The following is an 18024-nucleotide window of genomic DNA, read 5'->3' on the forward strand; positions in this document are numbered from 1 at the left end:
TAACAGAATAAAAACAGCATCCAGCTGGGGAAGCATCCAACCTTATATAAGGTCCTCCCCCAGTTCTTAGGTAGATTCCCTGAGTAACACTGCTAGGCTGTATGTAAATCTGCTGAGTTTCTCTGTACAAGTGCTTAACTAGACATTGCAAGTGACACAGATCACCAATTGTTCCAAATCCTTTCCCCCCCTTTTCTCTGTAACACCTAGGCTAGCCTTCCCCAACCAGTTGCCTTCCAGGTGTTTTGGTGTCCTAGTCCCATCTACAAGGTATGTTGGGAGTTATAGTCCTAAACATCTGAAGGGCACCAGACTGGAAAAGGCTGATCTAGTAAAATGCAGTTGATGACTGAGTGTTATCTTCTGTGACTTGTCCTGCCCTCATAGCCATCAGCAACCACTGCAGGCAAGGCAGAGTGTTGCACAACATGATGACATCATGTCATGTGTTGCAATTGCCTAGATTTAGTGATGCAGTGTATGACATGATGACATTGCCCTGTGTGTTCTGCCCCCGGCTGGCGCGTTGCGTTTGCACCTTCTTCCATGTAACATCTAGGTCAGGGATGGGTAACTTGTGGCCCTGCAGATGTTTTGGCCTACAACTCTCATCAGCCCTAGCCAGCATAACCAGTGGCAAGGGATGATAGGAGTTGTAGGCCAAAAATCTGGAGGGCCACAAGTTGCCTATGCCTGATCTAAGTGAACACAACAGATGATATCATGTCTTCATGATGTGCATTATTCTGCCCCCACTGCATCATTGGTCATCAGCTGTGCAGTCAGGGTGATGTCATGTCATGCATTCTGTTTACCAGGGGTGGATATAGCCTTCTTTTCTTCCAAGGGATGCAGTCCCTCGGGAATAATCTGTCAGAGGCTATATGCCACCAGTGGGCAGGGCTGAAGTCATCAGCAGTAGGGCCAGAGCCACATGTGGTCAGGGTCACCCCATTTCCCCTCTCTCTTCTGAAATCCCTTTCCCTCTTTCCTTCCCTCCCTCTCCCCTGTTACCAAATGTGCTTCTTTAGGCACAGGTAAAAATTTGTGCACGTTCTCCAGGTATGCATTCATTAAGGGACGTTTTAGCTTTGGCAGTGACACACACACACACACAGCCTTCTTCAATAAGGAGGGAAAAGTATTTAACACAAGCGTGAATGTAAAATGCACACATTAATCGAGGAAATTAACTTGGTAGAGCATTCTTGAATCAAAACCTACACAAACATGCAAGAAGCCCTCAGCGGATGGAGAGAGAGAACTGGATTGTGGGGAGATTAGCTTACTTCTCTCAGAGAGGCTGAATCTGAGGGCTTCACTGCTTAAAGCTAGGTTGTGGGCATACGTGAGTAGTCCTGCTCGACCTAGGATGGGCTTGTGAGTGTGAAAAGTTTGAGAGGTGGGGATTAAGTATATCGGAGTCCCTAACACTCTTGGGAAGAAAAAAGAAAGGTTTGGGGTGAGCTTATTATAGTGTGGAGGAGGAAAAGGATTTCCAGGATGTTTGTCCCAACAAGAGGTGGTGTGAGCGTTGCGATTGGCAAGGATTTCTTGAAGTGATCACCTCTCTTTGGTTGCCAAATCTTTGGGAAAACCACAGTGCTGAGCAGCCTGCTAACATCCCCACTCCCCCCTCTTAGGCTTTTTAAGACTGATTGAATTATTGGGACCATGCTCCTAATGAAACAACTCCCCCACATTTCCAACAAAATCTTTGTGCCATAAACATTTGCAACAAAACTATTGCATGACATGATATGGCCAAGTGGCCACTGTGCCATAAACGTCAATATTTCTACTTACGCCCTAAGACTGCTCTTTATCAACTACGTAAGGTATACTACAACCTTTCCCAACCTGGTGCTCTCCAGCTGGCTAAGGAATTATGAGACTTGTAGTCATACACATCTGGAGGGCTTTAGGCCGGGGAGGGCAGCAATACTAGCTGGCCCAAAGCTGCTCAGGATGTTTCTGCGAGGTGGTATTTGAATCAGTATCTTCTGCATCCACATTATACCCGCTGTACTACTTTGCAGCAGTGCAGGTACTGATTTACAAGAGAGGTGAGGTTTAGAAAGAGGGCGAATACTCTCTTCCTAAGGAGTCTGTCTTTATTTTGTGTGGAAGCACTTTCCCTCCAAAAGTCCTTATTTTAGTCAACATGGACAGTGTAAGTTAATATTTTTAATTGGGAAAAATTGATCATGAAAACCAAGCACGCCTCTTCAACTGCATTAAGTCTTGCTGGCTGTAGGGAAAGGGAGCTACCCTTCATGGGAGAACAGCAAGGCATCTCCTCGGATATCGCCAAATCAATGCAGTGCTTTCAGGTCGCTCTCCGACATGGCCCTTAATAGCACTGAATCAATAGGGATTTCAAGACTGAAAGTGCTTCTAGGGTTTCATGCTATTCCTGGCACTTTGGGGGTTACACTGCAGTATGTTCATAATACTTTGATTTTCTGTACAGATAGCTGGAGGCTCACAGGGGTCTCCTTTCTTTTTCTGGTGCCATTTTGGTTTAATGAGGCAATATGCGACTAAATGAAGCTCATTATAGTGCCACTCAAGGCTCCAAATTTAGTTCAGTGAATGCCTGGTTCCCTCTAGCAAAGGGGGGAAAAACCCTTCATGTGCTGGGAGAAGAGCAGTACAGTTATCTAGCCAGGCAAAGCAAGAAGTAACAGGACAGATAAAAATCAGACCTTTTTTTGTTTTTTTAAATATTTAATTTTTTTGTTTTAAGAAAATGCAAATTGTGTGTCTTTTAAAAAGTAATCTAGTTTAAATGGCAATCAGAATTTAATGCAGATAAACATGCTAAAGAATCTACATACAATATCATAGAACTGAAACACGATAATCTATTGTACTGTGTTGTTACACCACCCATGTGCATGGTGCTTTACGCGCAAGAAGATAACAAGTCCCTGCCTCAAGAGGCTCACAGTCTAGAAGTAGGCACAAGGAAGGCAACAATAGAAGAGGATGGAAATGGAAACAATGGTAAACAAGGGAAGAGACTTCAGTCACACACAGTTAGATTTGGTTACAGTAGGGTATGGGGACTAGAAAGTTGTGGCAGAAATATCACAGAAAAGGTGTGTTTGGGGGAAGGATTTGAAGGAAGTAAGAGAGACAATCTCATGGAAGTGTTCTGGGCGACTCTTCCAGGCAAAAGGCTGGATGCCGGGATCCAGGGGATGACAGCATCCTGTATCCTACCAAGGTCATCCATTGAGCTCACATCGATGATCTTGTACTTATTTTTATGCCCTCCAATTATCTGAGCTCTGCAGTCTGTTCATTTCCCAAATTATGAATAGCTGTGACTCCCAACAACTAAACAGCATGGCTGGTTCTTTTTCATCTCATGGAGAAACACAGTTTTACCAGTATAGTCCAGCCTTTGCTCCTGGAAAGTTCTGAATACTGGGCAGCCTGATTCTGTACAATATCCTTGCTTATTTAGAAGCAAGTCCATCTCTCGTCTGCAAGCAGAATGAGTTCTGCAGTGCAAGAGTCTATTGGGCTACATGGGTCATGCTCCTGGGAGGAAGTGCCATTGTGCAGTGCCAGAGCAAATGGTTTTCATGTAAAAGGTTCATGGTCAGTCCCTGGTAGGGCTGGGAAAGACTCCTTTCTGAAAACCCTGGAGAGCCACTGCCAATCATTGTCTATACCAGCCTTCTCCAACCTGATGCCCTCCAAATGTGTTGGAATACAGCTCCCAAAATGTCCCAGCCAGCTAGCTGGGCCTTGCTGGGCATTGTAGTCTAACACATTAGCTGGTATAGACAATGCAGAGCTAGATGAACCTGTGGTTTGGGTCTGTATTAAGCAGCTTCCCATGTATAATGCCTCTAATTACTTGCACACGAATATGTTTTGTTACAGCAACCAGCTGTTATCATGCTTGTTCAGCAAACATGGATTTCAAAATGGACATGATTTAAGTCCGTGATTTAAATTGCACTATTCTTTTGGTGACTTAAACATTTGATTTTTAAATTGGCTTGATGTAAATCAATCTGTCCTGAGAGCTAGGATTAAACCCAGTGTATAGTGGAAGTGGTTCTCATGAAAAAGGTCTTACTCCATAAGGAATAAGAGAACCTACACCACCAAGTGCCACTTTTTGAAAGACCTAGATGTGTGTGAGCAGCAGAGAGGACATCTGTTCCCAAGATTAAATTGCTAGCTGAAAGCGCTGAGCATGACCCCTTGCAGAGATCTTGCTGCTGCCGGAGATGCATTGAGTAGCCGCTGCCCTTTTTTGCTGAGTCACTCTGTAAATTGAGACATATTTTTGCTGTGTGTGCTTTTGTGTGTGTCTCTGCTTGCCAGCACCATATGGGATCATTTACTCCTTCTCCCTGCTCTCACAACTACACAGAAGTGTACTTTGAATTTGTGATGTGGATGTAATAACTTCCCTAGCAGTTCTGAATATTCAAAACACTTGACATACCTTATTTTGTTGTAATCCTTACAGCCATCCTGTAAGGTAGGCCTAGTATAATTAGCCTCATATTGCCGGGGTGGTGGGGGGCAAGGGGCTTACGTAAGGTTGCCTTGTTCATGGCAGAGCTGAAAGTTGAACTGCGGACTTCCTGGATCATAATTGAGTATCTCCACCACTACGCTACATCAGCTCTAAAGTGTTATCATGTGCTACTACTTCAAGATTGTATTATATTAAGTGGTATATAAAATAATATATAATAAAATAAATATAATAATAATAATAATAAAATAAATACAAGCGCTTCCGAAATTACTTATAACTTGTGCTGGTGGGTCCTAGAAAAATGTATTTGGGATCAGCCTCAGGCTATGAATGCTTACTTTGGAATAAATCTGATGGAATTCAATAGAACTTACTTCAGAGTAAAAATAAGTAGGCCTGAGCTTTTATGGATATGCCATAAAAGATATTCTTTTCATCTGCTCTACTAAATGGATTAATAATCTTTTACTGAGACTTTGAACCAATGCAGTCATCTGTCCTTGGGAACGCCCTCCCTCAAAGGATAAAAAGCCATCTTGTGTAGGCCTGATTTCCTTGTCTTTTGTGAACATGGTAAAGAGGCGAGCTTGGGCCTGCAAAAAGTAAGTCCCATGAGCCGATTGCAGACACCTTTCCTTGTGTGTCTGGGGAATTGCAAACACCCACACCTGGCCCTTTCCAGAAATGAGGAAGGGAGAATGCCTGCTTCACAATGTCTGCATTGCCTCCCTTCCTGGATTTAGAGGCACACAGAGTTGGCACCAGTTATTGCCAGCAAGCCATCCTGCACAGCCCATTTGTCTAATAATTTGTAGGTATGTTCATGCAGAAGAAAGTCACGTGAGTTCATTGGAACTTACTCCCTAGTAGATGTGCACGAGATTACAGCCTCAGGCTCCTTCACTGGTGTTAATTGCTTGTGAAAGCCTTGTGTGCTGTTGCTACCAATCTCAGAGAGGAATAAAGGTGTGGCAGCAGGGGCGTTGGAATAGAAACAGCAAAACTGGAGACTGGAGGAAGGGAAGGGGGAACTGTAAGCTTAACGTGCACAGAGATAAAGGGTAATATGGGATGCAATGTGGCATGGGTTTGGTAAAGAGAAAAAAGAGGTAGCTGAGAGATGGAGGTGCAGAGAGACCTGTACGGGAAGAATGAAATAAAAGAAGGCATAATAGGCTTGCTGCAGATGTGTGGTGGTGCAGAGAGAAGAGAGAATGCCTTGGAGTGTATTAAATTGGAGTAAAGATTAATACACAGAGCTCTGAAGGAGAAAAAAGAGGGCCCACTGTGGAGCACAGAGAGAAAGAGGGCAGCAAGTTGTAGACTGAGAATGGATTAAAAGGAAATTAGAGTTTAAATGTTAACAAATGTACTTCCTGTTCTTCACAGTACTGACACAGTTCACTCTGGAGTAAGTAAAATATAGAGAAGTCATCTTCAGAGTGACTTGAGTTGTGACCCAGTGGGCCACTGGGCTAGCGACATACATGTTCTTGCAACCATAAGCACTTTATGTCTAAGAGAAAAATGGGAGAGGAAAAACATTAGGGCAACTCTGGTGGAAGCCTTGTAAGAGAATCATCCAGAGTCTTTTTCAAAAGTCTTGCTCCTTAGAAAAGAATTGTTATAGGGATGTAACCTCTACAGTCAGCCGACTTCCATCCCATGATAATAAGACGTGACATCTGCTGTCAAAGTGTCTTGGTGCATGGCTGCCCTCTCATTATTTTTCCTCAGGGCCAGTCCAGAAAATCATGCAGTCATCTGGGCACAGGTTCCGCGATGTTGAGCACCACCCGCTACTTGCTGAAAATGACAGCTATGATTCATCGTCGTCAGAGTCCGACATGGCTGATAGAGTCTGGTTCATCCGCGACGGATGTGGGATGGTCTGCGCGGTGATGACCTGGCTCCTTGTAGTCTATGCAGATTTTGTCGTAACATTCGTCATGCTGCTGCCTTCCAAAGACTTTTGGTACTCCCTCATCAATGGGGTTCTTTTCAACTGCTTGGCGGTGCTTGCCTTGTCGTCTCACTTGAGAACAATGCTGACTGATCCCGTGAGTAAAAGGGCCCCCCCACGTTTGGGTTTGCCATCTTGTGCGCATAGAACTGCATCAGGCAGAGAATTCTTTTTAGGCAGAATTGTTTGGCACCTCTGTAGCACCACAAACAAGTCTGGAAGGGAGCAGAATCCACATTCAAATAAACAAAGCTGGAAAAGGAGACACAACAAACCTCATGCACCAAGAAATGTCACCATTTCTTACCATTTGTGATGCCTCGCCTTGTAGCTTACCTCATTGGCAAGCACCGATGCAGTTCCTAGAGCAGGAGTGTTGAACCCCTTCAGCCCAAGGGCCAAATTCTATTTTGGAGAAGCTTTCAGGGGCCACATTCTAGTACTGGACAGGGCTGAAGCCAAAAGGCATCTGGGCCAAAAATACCAGCATATTTTAATGTAAAGCTCTCACTGCCAGTAATTAAAGTTTAGCAGGGGCATTTAACCTTTTAGAATTTTTTTTTTTGGGGGGGGGGTATTGTACAAAAGCCAGGAAAACATTCAACGAACGGTGGTTGGGGGAAAGGGGCATGGCTCTCTGGGGAACCCTGGAAGGCTGGAGTGGGACCCCAGGCCTAAGGTTCTTCAGCCCTCACTTGCAGTAACTACAGTGCCTCCTCATCTGAGTGATGGGTGTGTTCGTAGCTCAAGTGGCTGATCGTGTGTGTTGTGTGCAGGAGGTCCCTGGCTTGTTTCCTGCCTGGCATCTCAGCTTAAATGGGCCTCAGATAGAAGGGCTGGGAAAGAAGTTGTTTCTGAGACCATGAAGACTTCGCTTAGCCAGAATGGACAATACTGGGCCAGACGAACCAGTGGTCCAACTTGGTATAAGGCAGTTTCATACGTTTGCCCCCACCAATAAAAAGGCAGGGGGAAGGCTCCTCTAGGAGAACATGTGGGGAAGGGAAGGGAGACCTGAGAGCGGGGGCTAGTTCTCTACAGCACCCATTACTTCCTCTTTATCACACACCAGGCTCATCCTCTCCTCGACTTGCTGCTTCTGCTTGGTCTCCATTTTCCCCTGTAGCCCCTCCCACTGCCAATGTCCTCCCTATCTGCCACACCTAAAACTTGCAACACCATTCCTTCCGGGTCCTGGCGCCTGCATCTTTCCCTCAGCTGTCCCGCACTATTAAGGGCCCTTCTTCAGCATCTGGTGTCAGTTTTGTGTTGTTGTAGTTGTTGTTGTTGTTTTCGCTTGCTTTCCAGTTATATTTTCATCATGAGCAACTGCCTTTAATACTAAGAGAGTCAGTTTGCATGCATACACACACACACAAACAGAAAATGAGAAAAACAGCACTGTAGTGCATGCAGTACGTTTGTAGTCCTCTGGCTCAGCTCACAGTTGCCTTTCGCCTGCCGAAGACTGAACCATCATGAAATTAGCATTGAGGCCAGACTTCAAAGAAATTACTCCCATGTCTGGAGCAATATGGCCTATCTTTCTCTGCACCACAAAGCCCCCAATGTGCCTACCTTCCTACCTGTATTGCTCATGGGCATTGTGTGTTTGTCTTAGATTTATTCTTGCAAATATGCTGTCTGTCACTTGTTAAAGAAAAGCAGGGAGCTGATCCTTTTTATATTCCTGCTTTAGGAACATAAAATTAAAATGCAATAGAGCTGTAGTCAGAATATGAGGTTTCTCAGCTGAATAGCTTACCGAGAAGGGTGGCCTTCTGAGAAAACGGCAGCCTCTGGCTTTCCCAAATGTATATTTCTATCTGCATTGCCTCGCTATCTAAAGCATTTCCCAGGCCTTGCCATCAAAGCTAACCCATTGCCTTTCCCCTCCCTATCTGTCTGTCCTCTTATCCTGCTATATCTAGGAACATAAGCTGCCTTATACTGATTCAGACCCTTGGTCCATCTACCCCAATATTGTCGATACTGACTGGCAGCAGTGACTCTCCAGGTCTTCAGGTGGGAATTTTTCCTGCCTTACCTGGAGATGCCGGGGATTGAACCTGTGATGTTCAAGTGCTCTGCTCTTTCTACCTTGCTGCCAAGAACTCCCTTCCATACAAAGTCTATGGTGCCTTCCAGTCCCTCCTCAAAACCCACTGTTTGCATGAAACATTTAGTCCTCACCCCCTATAGGAGAAAGGAAGCCTTTGTCTAGCCTCATTTGCACATACTCTTCTTGACATCCCTTCCTGTGTCAAAACAAAGACTGTAAATTCTTGTGGAGATCTAGCTTCCGTTACTCCATAAAAAAACTATGTCTGCCATTGACACTATAAATAAATACCAATGTTCCCAATAATTGGGCCTTGTCTTTCTTTCTATCTGTCCCATGCTTTAGGGGGCTGTTCCCAAAGGAAATGCGACAAAAGAGTACATGGAGAGCTTGCAGCTGAAACCAGGCGAAGTGATCTACAAGTGTCCAAAGTGCTGCAGCATTAAACCAGAACGTGCCCACCACTGCAGGTATCTTTTTGCTGCCTTTGAATTGTCCTCGCCCTAGAATCCAAGGGCCAAACAGCACATGGCATTAAAAATAATATTTGCATTTGCATCTGTGTGTTTTTTAAAAAAAACAACAGAGGTGTGTGTGCGATCTGGATTGGGTGTGGGTGAAGGGGTGGGGGGGTAATCCTTTTCCTTCACTTTGCAGTCCCATTGAACACACACACACCAGTGCTCTCAAAAGTAGCTTCCCTCCTGGGGCAAATAGCAAGATGAGTTTTGTCAGGACCACAGCACAGTAGGGGAAGGATTAGTCCAGGGGTGTAGAACCTCAGGCCTGGGAGCCAAATGTGGGCTACCTGAGGTCCCAATCCAGCCCTCTTGGGTTCCCCAGCTGGCCATGCCCCTTTCACCTGACCACTGATCATTTGGTGGTTTTCCAGCTTTTGTGCAGTTTCCCCCATTTTAAAAAGGTTGAAATGCCTCTCTTAAGGCTTAGTTACTGGCAGTAAGAGCTGTGAGCTAAAATAGGCTGGCATTTTTGCCCCTGCCTCTTTTGCCTCTGCCCCCGCAGACCACTGGAATGCAGCCCCTGAGAGTTTCGCAGAAATGCAGTTTGGCCCTTGGGCTGAAAGAGGTTCAACGTCCCTGGACTATAGCCCATCCCCAGTCCCTGGACTAGCCCATCCCCAGTCTGCATCACGGTCTCAACCTAAATTGAGGCCCCCTACAGCTGCTGTTGAGAACACGCAAATGCAAATGCAAAGCCACTTCTAACGTCTTGTGTATTTTGGCCCCAAGTGGCTTTTTAAGCCTCGGCGCTCTGTTGGCACATCTCCCGAGAAGCATGCATTGTGTTTGTGCCATTGCTTTCTCGAAACGTAGCACTGCAGCATGACTTGGGTTGCCTGCACTTTGCTGCCGGTGGTACAAAAGTGACAGGCAAGGTCATTTCTTTTGAGCAGTTTCCCTTTTGTTTGAACAAGCTGAGCCAGAGAGTGGAAGGTTGTTGTTGTTCCCTAGGAGCCATCCAGCTTCTCTGAGTGCAGCTGCTGCTTTCATTTGGCCCAAACCTCTCTCAGCATCTCCGTTCTAATCTGACAATCCGTCTGAATGCTTAAAAGCTTGCTGAGGCTTTGTGATGGCAAAGCACTTGATCCTCCTGAAACCGAGGATCTCTGCACTTACCGGGCAAAGCTCCTTGGTTTTGTTTCATGAAATATGCCACTTGAAAGCCTTCTTCAAAAGACAAATGACATTGCAGCAGGGGGGCCCATCTCACATTTAGAATAGTACATGGTTGTTATGTGCTGCATAATATTTTTATTAGTAGTACAGGTGGGACCTGCAACAAAATGTCGTAATGTATTCTCATCTCCTAATAGGAGTCAGCCAGCCATGCCTTCCTTTGGGATTCTGCATTTTGCCACTGCCTCTCCCTATTTTTTTCTTTTCCAACAGACATTCAGTATTCCCTGGCAGTGCTGGGTGGGTGGGGGTTGCTCCTTTAGGTCTGGTTTGTTTTCCCACTTAGGTCTGGTTTTGTTTTGGGGTATGTCCTCAGATCTCAGGGTTTCCAGGAGTATGCTGATGCCTTTGGCTACATTTCTGAACAGCAATTAAAACACTATTTTTGAAAAGAATAAATATGGGACGGCAGATAACAACAAAATAAGAAACAGGGAATTGGGTAGAATCAGTCACATCCAGAGAATGAATACCAGAATGAAGAAGGTCTCCAGTTTATTCTGAAATGTCATTCAGACAGCTCTCACATGGCAGGGAGCTCCAAAGCAGAGGTGAAGATACAGAGAAGGCCCCTGTGTGCATTCCAGCCAGCTGAACCTTCAGTGGAGGCAGGATATATGGGGCCCTCCCGAGGTTAACTTAAGATGGGTGGGCAAGTTATGGTCCTGCAGATGTTTCAGCTTACAACTCCCAACAGCCCTAGCCAATGGTGAGGGATGATGGAAGTTGTAGGCTAAAACATCTGGAGGGCCACAAGGTGACCACCCCAATCTAAGAGAACAAATGGGATCATGTGTGTGTGGCGGGGTGATGGGTGCCATCCTTTAGGTGCAAGTCAGTAAAAGTCTTTTACTGTTGTGATAATGGCATCCCAGACATTGCTTTAATATGAGATTTTCACAAAGTAATGCGATTTCTGTTAGAAAAGAAGCTTAATTGAAGTAGCAGCATTGCATGTCTTGTGCAACAATGAAGATCCGCTTGTGCAACAACAATCCCGGAAGCCATGAAACAAACTTTGAGGATGTAGTCCATGAGAAATTTCTGCATAGACATGATCACATCCACAAAGTTTGTTTCATGGTTTCTGGGACAGTTATAATACAAGCGGGACTTAATCATTGCATAAGACATGCAAATGTTGCTAGTTCAATTGCTTGTTTGAAAAGAAACTGATATTTTGGCTAGTCATAATAAAGGTATTCTGTTTCTGCTATTGTTGTTCCTGGTTTGGTTGTTTGCTTGATTTGCAGCCAAGCAAAAAAAGAGCAGGCTAGCTTACAAGAGAGACCCAAATATTTTTAAAAACTTTTTTAGTGCTTTTTTAATATGCGTACATAAATTTGTATATATACATAGCAATGAATACATATGAAATACATATATATGAAAATAGAACTTACTAGCAATTATACATAGGCTTCAACAAAAGTGGACGAGATATCCAAATACGTATCCATTTGATGGTGGTATCTATAAGCCACCTGTTCAAATGCTGAAAGCGTTATAAAGTCCTCATTCCATTGCATTATAGGAGATGAGTGTTTATCCTTCCAGTGTATTTTAGCTGTCAGGTGGGTGCAGATAATCCATTTATGCTGACCATTCGTTAATTTCCATGAAGCAGATAAAGAATTTAAAAGAGCATGTGTATCAGCAAGTATTAAAGACTGGTCCAGTACAAAATTTATCCATATAATAGTCTCCTTCCCCAAAGAAGCAACTACTGGACGTTGCCAAAGCTTATGTTTCAAAGAAACATTAGCTGCATTCCACTCCCAGCAATTAGCCAAATTAGACAATCCCTTATTAAAAAGACATTGCAGTGTCCAGTAGACATGAAAAGTTTTTTGCTGAATAAGACGCAGTCTAAGATCCATAGACATGGTAAGTATAAACTCCAAAGCAGCGATCCACTGATTGGGCAGAATGGGACAATCCAGTTCCCTGATCCATTCCTGCTAAAAGCCCTGTTTATCATATTTATTCACCAATAAAAAGTATTTATAGACATGAATCATGGGTCACTTTGCCTGACCAGCCTCAGTAAGTGCTTCCAGTAATGACCAAGACTCTGAAGCTGTAAAAGTGACCAGATCAAACCTAGATATTAACAAATGCTGTAATTGCCATTCAGCCATAGCCAGCAAGAGAAATCCAGATATGATATGATCTCCAGGCATTGCACTGTTGTTGTATTTAAAGACTGAGGCGATGCTAACTTGGCATTCATTGTCAGTCTGGAAAGCAACATAATAAACACTTTTATTCACTTTAACATGCAGAAAACATTTGCTGTCAGGTTGCATCACGCTGTTTGGATGCTTGCAGCATACATTACTTTGCAAATCTTTGAACAGCTATATGGCAAAGATCATATAAATGATCTAAATGACAAAATATCAAACTAGCTTTGAAACAAGCTTCCATTTGTCCTCCTGTATTATGCATGCCGGTGTCTTAGATTTTCAGGGAAATGGCCTCTTTTCCATCACTGACAAAATGTCCATAACACATAACTTTCAACATTTTTTCTTTCTTTCCGCTAGTATTTGCAAGAGATGTATTCGGAAGATGGATCATCACTGCCCATGGGTTAATAACTGTGTGGGGGAAAGGAACCAGAGGTTTTTTGTGCTTTTTACTGTGAGTAAGAAATGTTTGTTTATAAACAATTCTTTTAAAAGTCTAGCTAAATGGATGTTGGGATTTGAACCTGCAAGCCAGAATATTCAGAATATATTCAAATTTGATGGACAACCTGTATGTAGCCACAGCATATCTTTTCAGTGGCACTTGGCTGTCCGATCCAACACAAGTTTTTCACATGATGTGCTATTAAGATCTTTGGCAATTGCGTAAAAGCACGTGGGAAGAAAATGCAAGTGTTAGAGATGCCAGTTTCTTTTCATTGGGTTTGGTTGTAGGGCAGGGCTGTTGAAGCTCTTTCAGCCCAAGAACTGTGTTCAGTTTCGGAGAAGTTGTCGGGGGCCACATTCCAGTAGCACGTGGGGCTGAAGGCAAAAGTGGTGGGGCATATTTTAATGTAAAGCTCTTACTAACAGTAACTAAGCCTTAGGAGAGGCATTTCAACCTTTTAGAATGCGAAAAACTGCAGAAAAGCCAGGAAACCACCAAATGAGCAGTGGCTGGGGGAAAGAGGGTTGGGCCTGGGGAAGGGGGAACCTCAGAGGGAAATATTGGAACCCCAGGTATGCTGGATTTGGCTCCTGGGCCTGAGGTTCAGCACCCTTATTGTAGGGGATCGGTAAGGTAATATTAGGCAGGTTGTTGTTGTTGTTTATTCGTTCAGTCGCTTCCAACTCTTCGTAACTTCATGGACCAGCCCACGTCAGAGCTTCCTGTCAGCTGTCGCCACCCCCAGCTCCCCCAAGGTCGAGTCCGTCACCTCTAGAATATCATCCATCCATCTTGCCCTTGGTCGCCCCCTCTTTCTTTTGTCTTCCACTTTCCCTGGCATCAGCATCTTCTCCAGGGTATCCTGTCTTCTCATGATGTGGCCAAAGTACTTCAGTTTTGCCTTTAATATCATTCCCCCAAGTGAGCAGTCTGGCTTTATTTCCTGGAGGATGGACTGATTTGATCTTCTTGCAGTCCAAGGCACTCTCAGAATTTTCCTCGAACACCACAGTTCAAAGGCATCTATCTTCCTTCGCTCAGCCTTCCTTATGGTCCAGCTCTCGCAGCCATAGGTTACTATGGGGAATACCATTGCTTTAACTATGTGGACCTTTGTTGTCAGTGTGATGTCTCTGCTCTTAACTATTTTATCAAGATTTGTCATTGCTCCCCTCCCAAGAAGTAAACATCTTCTGATTTCCTGGCTGCAGTCAGTGTCTGCAGTAATCTTTGTGCCTAGAAAGACAAAGTCTGTCACTGCCTCCACGTTTTCTCCCTCTGTTTGCCGGTTATCAATCAAGCTGGTTGCCATAATCTTGGTTTTTTTGAGGTTTAACTGCAACCCAGCTTTTGCACTTTCTTCTTTCACCTTCGTCATAAGGTTCCTCAGCTCCTCCTTGCTTTCAGCCATCAGAGTGGTATCATCTGCATATCTGAGATTGTTAATGTTTCTTCCAGCGATTTCAACTCCAGCCTTGGCTTCATCAAGCCCAGCACGTTGCATGATGTGTTCTGCGTACAGGTTGAATAGGTAGGGGGAGAGTATACAACCCTGCCGTACTCCTTTCCCAGTCTTAAACCAGTCCGTTGTTCCATGGTCTGTTCTTACCATTGCTACTTGGTCGTTATACAGATTCCTCAGGAGGCAAACAAGATGACTTGGTATCCCCATCCCATCAAGAACTTGCCACAATTCGTTATGAGCCACACAGTCAAAGGCTTTAGAATAGTCAATAAAACAGAAATGGATGTTTTTCTGAAACTCCCTGGCTTTCTCCATTATCCAGTGGATATTGGCAATTTGGTCTCTAGTTCCTCTGCCTTTTCTAAACCCAGCTTGTACATCTGGCAATTCTTGTTCCATGAATTGCTGGAGTCTACCTTGCAAGATCTTGAGCATTGCCTTACTGGCATGTGAAATAAGTGCCACTGTTCGATAGTTTGAACATTCTTTGGTGCTTCCCTTTTTTGGTATGGGGATATAAGTTGATTTTTTCCAATCTGGTGGCCATTGTTGTGTTTTCCAAATTGGTTGGCATATGGCATGCATGACCTTGACAGCATCATCTTGCAAGATTTTAAACAGTTCAGCTGGGATACCATCGTCTACTGCTGCCTTGTTATTAGCAGTGCTTCTTAAGGCCCATTCAACCTCACTCTTCAGGATATCTGGCTCTAACTCACTGACCACACCATCAGATCTATCCCCGATATTATTATCCTTCCTATACAGATCTTCTGTATATTCTTGCCACCTTTTCTTAATCTCTTCTGTTTCTGTTAGGTCCTTGCCATCTTTGTTTTTGATCATACCCAGTTTTGCCTGGAATTTACCTCCAATGTTTCTCATTTTCTGGAAGAGTTCTCTTGTCCTTCCTATTCTGTTATCTTCTTCCACTTCCACGCATTGATGTTTAAAAATAATTCCTTATCTCTTCTGGCTAACCTCTGGAATTTTGCATTTAATTAGGAATATCTCCCCCTATCACTGTTGCCTTTTGCTTTCCTTCTTTCTTGGGCTAATTCCAGTGTCTCAGCAGACAGCCATCTTGCCTTCTTGGTTTTCTTTTTCTTTGGGACATTTTTTGTTGCCGCCTCCTGAACAATGTTGCGAACATCTGTCTGTAGTTCTTCCGGGACCCTATCTACTAAATCTAGTCCCTTAAATCTATTCTTCACCTCCACTGCATATTCATTAGGAATGTTAGTGAGCTCATCTGTGGATCTTCCCTATTCTCTTTAGTCTGATTCTAAATTGTGCAATGAGAAGTTCGTGATCTGAACTACAGTCAGCTCCAGGTCTTGTTTTTACCAACTGTATAGATGTCTGCCACCTTTGGCTACAAAGGATGCAGTCAATCTGATTTCGGTGTCAACCATCTGGTGAAGTCCATGTATAAAGTCGTCTCTTAGGTTGTTGGAAGAGAGTGTTTGTTATGCACAGTGAGTTGTCTTGGCAAAATTCTATCAGCCTATGTCCCGCTTCATTTGGTTCTCCCAGACCATGCTTGCCTGTAATTCCAGGTGTCGTTTGACTACCCACCTTAGCATTCCAGTCTCCTGTAATGAAAATAACATCCCTTTTTGGCGTATTATCCTGTAGGTGCTGCAGATCCTCATAGAACTGATCTACTTCTGCTTCTTCAGCATCTGTGGTTGGTTGGGGCATATATTTGGATCACTGTGATGTTAAATGGCTTACCCTGAATTCGAATTGAGATCGTTCTATTGGTTTTTGGATTGTATCCAAGCACTGCTTTAGCCACTTTATTATTAATTATGAAGGCGACTCCATTTTTTCTGTGGTCCTCTTGTCCACAGTAGTAGATCTGGTGGTCATCTGATGCGAAGTGGGCCATTCCAGTCCATTTCAGTTCACTGACTCCCAAAATGTCTATATTTAATCTTGACATCTCCCCAGTAACCACATCCAATTTGCCCTGGCTCATAGATCTTACATTCCAGGTTCCTATGGTGTGTTGATCTTTAGAACATCGGATTCATCGTTCACCACCAGCACTGTCGACCACTAGCCATCCTTTCAGCTTTGAGCTAGCTGTGTCATCACATCTGGGGCTAGTTGAACTTATCCTCTGTTCCTCCCCAGTAGCATTTTGACCATCTTCCGACCTGGGAGTCCCATCTTCCGATGGTATACCGACATATCTCTGGTTGTACTGATCCATTTAGTTTTCATGGCAAGAATACTGGGGTGGGTTGCCGTTACCTTCCCCAGGGATTGTATTTAGTCTGACCTCTCTGCCATGACCTTCCCGTCTTGGGTGTCCCTTCACGGTTTAGCTCATGGCGTCATTGAGGTGCTCAAGCTCCAGCACCACGACAAGGTAACGATCTCCTTTGCTGGAGATTAGGCAGGTTGGCCAGAGACAAAACAAAGCATGCAATTCATTCTCTATGCCCACTGGGCCTTTGGGGCCAAGTCTCTTGAAGAGTGCTTCCTTCTGTATCACTCACTGGACGACTTCAAAGGAGGATAAGACGAATGGAGGAGGAGAGGCCTGTCAGTGGCAATTAGCCATAGTAACTAAGTGGAACCTTCAGGTTCAGAGGCAGTGTTCGTCTAAATAACCATTGCTGTGGTAGAGGCAAATGGCAGGGGAGAGCTGTTACCTTCATGCCTTGCTTGTGAGTTTCCTAGGTCCATCTGATTGGCTGTTATAGGTAACAAAATGCAGGGGTAGATAGAGCCTTGATCTTACCCCAGCAAGGCTCTCCTTACAAATAGTAGGAGAATTTGGATAGTTCTTTGAGACGTGGCATGGTCCTCGGCTCTTAGAATACGTTTTTATAAAGACCACTTTATTAGTGCTTGGGCCCACCACACTCCTGAGCATGAAACATATGGACACTAGCAGAAGGCACACAGTAGTATGGGTATGTGCCTTGCAAAAATGATTTTCAACTCTTCCTCTCACTTCCAGATGTACATAGCTCTGATTTCAGCTCATGCTCTCATCCTTTGTGGGTTTCAGTTCTTCTCCTGTGTCCGAGGACAATGGATTGGTAAGCAGAAACTTTTGTAACATGGCCTGTGATGGGTTGATTTTAAGATATCTAAGTCACTTTTCTACCAGTGTATCCCTGCGCCAAAGAACCATAAAAGAAACTACCATATACACATTGAACTATTAAAAAACAATTCGTTACAACAGTCAGTAAAGCAACAGATACAACCCAAGAACCACTAAAACAGTTAAAAGAGCAGAATAACCATGTAAAAGCCTTGTTAAAGGTCAGGCAGGTTCATATGGGAGAAGATGGTTCTCTTAGGTACCCGAGTCCTAAGCTATTTAAGCTTGAAGGTTAAAATCGGTACTTTAAATTGAGCCCAGAACAACTGACAGCCAGCATAGGTCTCAATCAACTCCTGTGATTGAGAAGCCCTAGAGCAGTGGTGGGGAACCTCTTTCAGCCCATGGGCCGAATACCATTTTGGAGAAGTTCTCGGGGACCACATTCCCGTGGTGGGCGGGGCCAAAGGCAAAAGGGATGCGGCAAAATATATCTATATCTATATCTATATATCTGCATATTGTAGCTTGAAGCTCTTACTGCCAGGAACTAAGCCTTAGGAGAGGCATTTCAGCCTTTTAGAATGGGGGTAAAAACTATACAAAAGACAGGAAAC

General features: G+C 44.1%; 1 protein-coding gene across 2 annotated transcripts in view; it reads left to right on the forward strand.

The window, feature by feature from the left end:
• Positions 1–18024, forward strand: part of ZDHHC7 (zDHHC palmitoyltransferase 7) — a 36314-nt gene that overhangs the window by 14205 nt on the left and 4085 nt on the right. For both annotated transcript variants that reach the window (XM_084812838.1, XM_084812839.1), the window contains 4 exons: positions 6251–6573; positions 8884–9008; positions 12785–12881; positions 17318–17399. In XM_084812838.1, coding sequence (XP_084668964.1) covers positions 6268–6573; positions 8884–9008; positions 12785–12881; positions 17318–17399 — 610 coding nt within the window. In that variant the 5' untranslated portion in view covers positions 6251–6267. The remainder of the gene's footprint in view (positions 1–6250; positions 6574–8883; positions 9009–12784; positions 12882–17317; positions 17400–18024) is intronic.

The sequence above is a fragment of the Heloderma suspectum genome, chromosome 8, assembly GCF_057233095.1.
Source record: "Heloderma suspectum isolate Gila_16-S chromosome 8, 16-S_ref, whole genome shotgun sequence".
Taxonomy (NCBI): domain Eukaryota; kingdom Metazoa; phylum Chordata; class Lepidosauria; order Squamata; family Helodermatidae; genus Heloderma; species Heloderma suspectum.